At 41.7% G+C, this 3,187-nt stretch overlaps 1 protein-coding gene across 6 annotated transcripts in view; it reads right to left on the bottom strand.

Moving 5' to 3' along the window:
* The window catches only part of DENND6A (DENN domain containing 6A), a 38,057-nt gene that overhangs the window by 25,898 nt on the left and 8,972 nt on the right, over positions 1–3,187 (bottom strand). The window contains exon 1 of one of the 6 annotated variants that reach the window (XM_026079003.1): positions 2,780–3,049. The exons of 4 other annotated variants lie outside the window; for them this stretch is intronic. In XM_026079003.1, coding sequence (XP_025934788.1) covers positions 2,780–2,803 — 24 coding nt within the window. In that variant the 5' untranslated portion in view covers positions 2,804–3,049. Of the gene's footprint in view, positions 1–2,779; positions 3,050–3,187 lie in introns of those variants that run through there. One more of the 6 variants, XM_026079004.1, reaches the window with a different exon arrangement.

The raw sequence follows: 3,187 nt of genomic DNA on the forward strand, positions 1-3,187 counted from the left end.
CCTGATCACCTTCTTGTCCTCCACATGCTTGGAGATGGCCTCCAGGATGAGTTGCTCCATCACCTTTCCAGGGATGCAGGTGAGGCTGACTGGCCTGTAGTTCCCTGCGTCCTCCTTCTTGCCCTTTTTGAAGACTGGGGTGACATTGGCTTTCTTCCAGTCTTCAGGCACCTCTCCTGTCCTCCATGACCTTTCAAAGATGATGGAGAGTGGCTGTGCAATAATGTCCGCCAGCTCCCTCAGCACTCGTGAGTGCATCCCATCAGGGCCCATGGATTTGTGGGTGTCAAGTTTGCTTAAATGATCTCTAATCCGATCCTTCTCAACCAAGGGAAAGTCTTCCTTTTTCCAGACTTTCTCTCTTGTCTCCAGGGTCTGGGGTTCCTGAGGGCTGGCCTGAGCAGTAAAGACTGAGCAAAGAAGGCATTCAGTAACTCTGCCTTCTCTGCATCCTTCGTCACCAGGGCACCCRCCCCATTCARCAAAGGCCCCACATTTTCCCTAGTCTTCCTCTTGCTACTATGTCTTTGAAGAAGCCCTTCTTGTTGTCCTTGACATCTCTGGCCAGATTTAATTCCAAACGGGCCTCAGCCTTCCTCGTCGCATCCCTGCATACTCTGACAACGTTCCTATATTCCTCTCAAGTGGCCTGTCCCCCTTTCCACTTTCTGTAGACTTCCTTCTTCCACTTGAGTTTTGCCAGGAGATATATAAGTATATTTATTTTATATTTTCACACTGCATAAATCAAAAGCGATGCAACACAATGTAACACATGGAAACACCATTACTTAAAAAAGCAGAGAGTATAAAATTGGCGACTATGGCAGTAAGTGAGAAAGAACATAAAGAGAAGAGGAAAGACCTGAGATGTTTAAATTTCAACTAAAAAGTCACTCAAAAAAACCCTCAAACCAAAACAAAAACCACTGAAATGGGTGGTTATAGTCTGTAAGGAAAGAGAATCCAACATAAATTCAAAGATGATGTTCCAGAAAAGGTTTCAAGGCTTCTACAGATGGGAACCCCTGTAAGGACAGAGGTTCAGTGTAAGAGAAACACTAACTTAAGAGTCCTTCTCTTATTATCTTATCACTAATATAACTTAGTATTAAAGTATCCAATTATCTTCTATAACCTTGTTCTACAAAATGCAAGTAAATGTATCTCCTAATAATATAAAGTTATCCTACTCTACATAAGACAACAAATATATCCACAGGCTGGTCTGAGAATACACAGGCTTTCTGACCCCTGGCCACGAAACGCTCCAATTCATTTCTTTCTTCTCATATCCAATGACTTCTATACACTATTAGTATAACTAAAGCTAAAAGTAGACATATGGGTGGAACACCTGCATACTGCATTTAGTAAACTGCTATTCCTATCATCATCTTTTTTAATCTCTTAACATTTCCCTATGGTAAAAATGTCCTTATGCTGGGTAATACACTCAACTGTAACTCTTTCAGAAGGCTTAAACGCTATAGGCCAGACTTGAATTGATATTTTTTTTGCTCACTAACACCAGTATGTCTTCGCAGAAGTCAAAGGGCGATGAGCAAAAATAGTAGCAACTCTTACGTCTATCCTGTCATGCCTTCTCAGCCTTTCTGACCTGCATGGCCACTTCAGAATGATGCAAGGGTAAAGAATGCAAGCACAGGGTAAATTAATTTTTAAATTATTCCACAGAGTGCTGAACAACCTTACTAAATAAACGCAAAGAGAACTGAACAGGAACACTATTCCTGTAAGCTACTACGATGCCTGCTGCTCATAACCACGAGGTGTTGAAGATGAAGTTGCCTATCAAAAGCACAAAACCAAAGGGGCAAAGCAGAGGCTGCAAGGCAGACACAAGGAGCAGAAAAATTGTGGGAGACCATCATTCTATCGCTCCCTAGTTTCCCAGTGCTTGCCTTCACAATCTAGGTGTCCTTTACAAGTGTTTTATTTCCTTCCCAAAATAATAATTTAACTTGTTGGACAGGAAAGCCCAAAATAAATAGCCTTACTGGCTAGCATTCTGAAAAATGGACTGAAGTGTTATAGCAGACCCACTGCCACAAATCCCAATTTTATTACAAGAACACGCACTTCAGTTTGTAAGTGAAAGAAAAGTAACTTCTTCTTTCTGTCAAAGGAGCTCCTTCCTTCTGTGAAAGGAGTTTGAAAGTAAGAAATAAGACATGTCTTCTTCTGTATGGGTATGAAAGAAGAAAGTGTTTGCTTTGCAACTTCCTTATCTTCTAATATTCTGTAGAGTTAAGAAACCCAATTGTTTACTAAAAGCTAATTTTTAAATATTTTTTTTACACAGCAGTGTAACTGAAAAATCTCAAACTTTAGTTTTGTACATATTTTAAGTTTCATTCCATGTGTGCATATAACTAAAATTAATGGGACAGTTAACACTGTAAGAGTTGTCTGCAGACAAGACAGAGGCACCCTGTGCTTCCTTCAGCCACCAAGAACATCATCTGCTTAAGTCATAGGTTATAAAGACATGCTTGTCTTTGTTAACACCACCTTAAAACACGATGTGACCACAGCTTAGAAAGCTAGTATACTATGCTAATTACTTATTTGCATTTCTCTTGCAGCAACAATGCATATCAATTACGTATTTTAAATTTTGTAGTAGCTAGCTTTATTGAATTTTAGGCCAGTCTACCATAAATTTACAGTAGCACTGCTTTAAAAAAAAAAAAAAGAGAGAAAGAAAAGAAAGAGAGAGAGAAAGAAGGAAAAAAAGACGCTTTTCTCCACTTGCCAGCTCAAGTGTTTGCACAGCCATGTGTTGAACCAGAACATGAAACTGATCCAAGGGAAAATTCTTTTCTCATTTATTTCTCGACCCCATTAGCTCCCTCATCCAGTTGAACAAGCAGTTGCATAGATGCTCGCCTGTTGCACAAAATGACAAAGAGCAGCAGGCAAGGAAACAACTGCAGTCTGGGGCACCGTCACTAACCCAGCGTCGCAGTTTTACACTCATTCGGCGTAAGGAACACGCTTCAGAGACTCAGAGAACGTGCCGGCACTCCTTACCGATCTGAAGGAAGCCGAGGACCGTTTATTCGGGCTGTGGCTGCAGCCCTCTAGAGCCGTTAGCGCCCAGATGCCGGGGCAGTCAACGCTGCTCGTAGGGAAGCGAAGGCGCCGCGGCGAGGGCGGCGGG

This window comes from Apteryx rowi, unplaced genomic scaffold, assembly GCF_003343035.1.
Source record: "Apteryx rowi isolate R43461 unplaced genomic scaffold, aptRow1 scaffold_49, whole genome shotgun sequence".
NCBI lineage: Eukaryota > Metazoa > Chordata > Aves > Apterygiformes > Apterygidae > Apteryx > Apteryx rowi.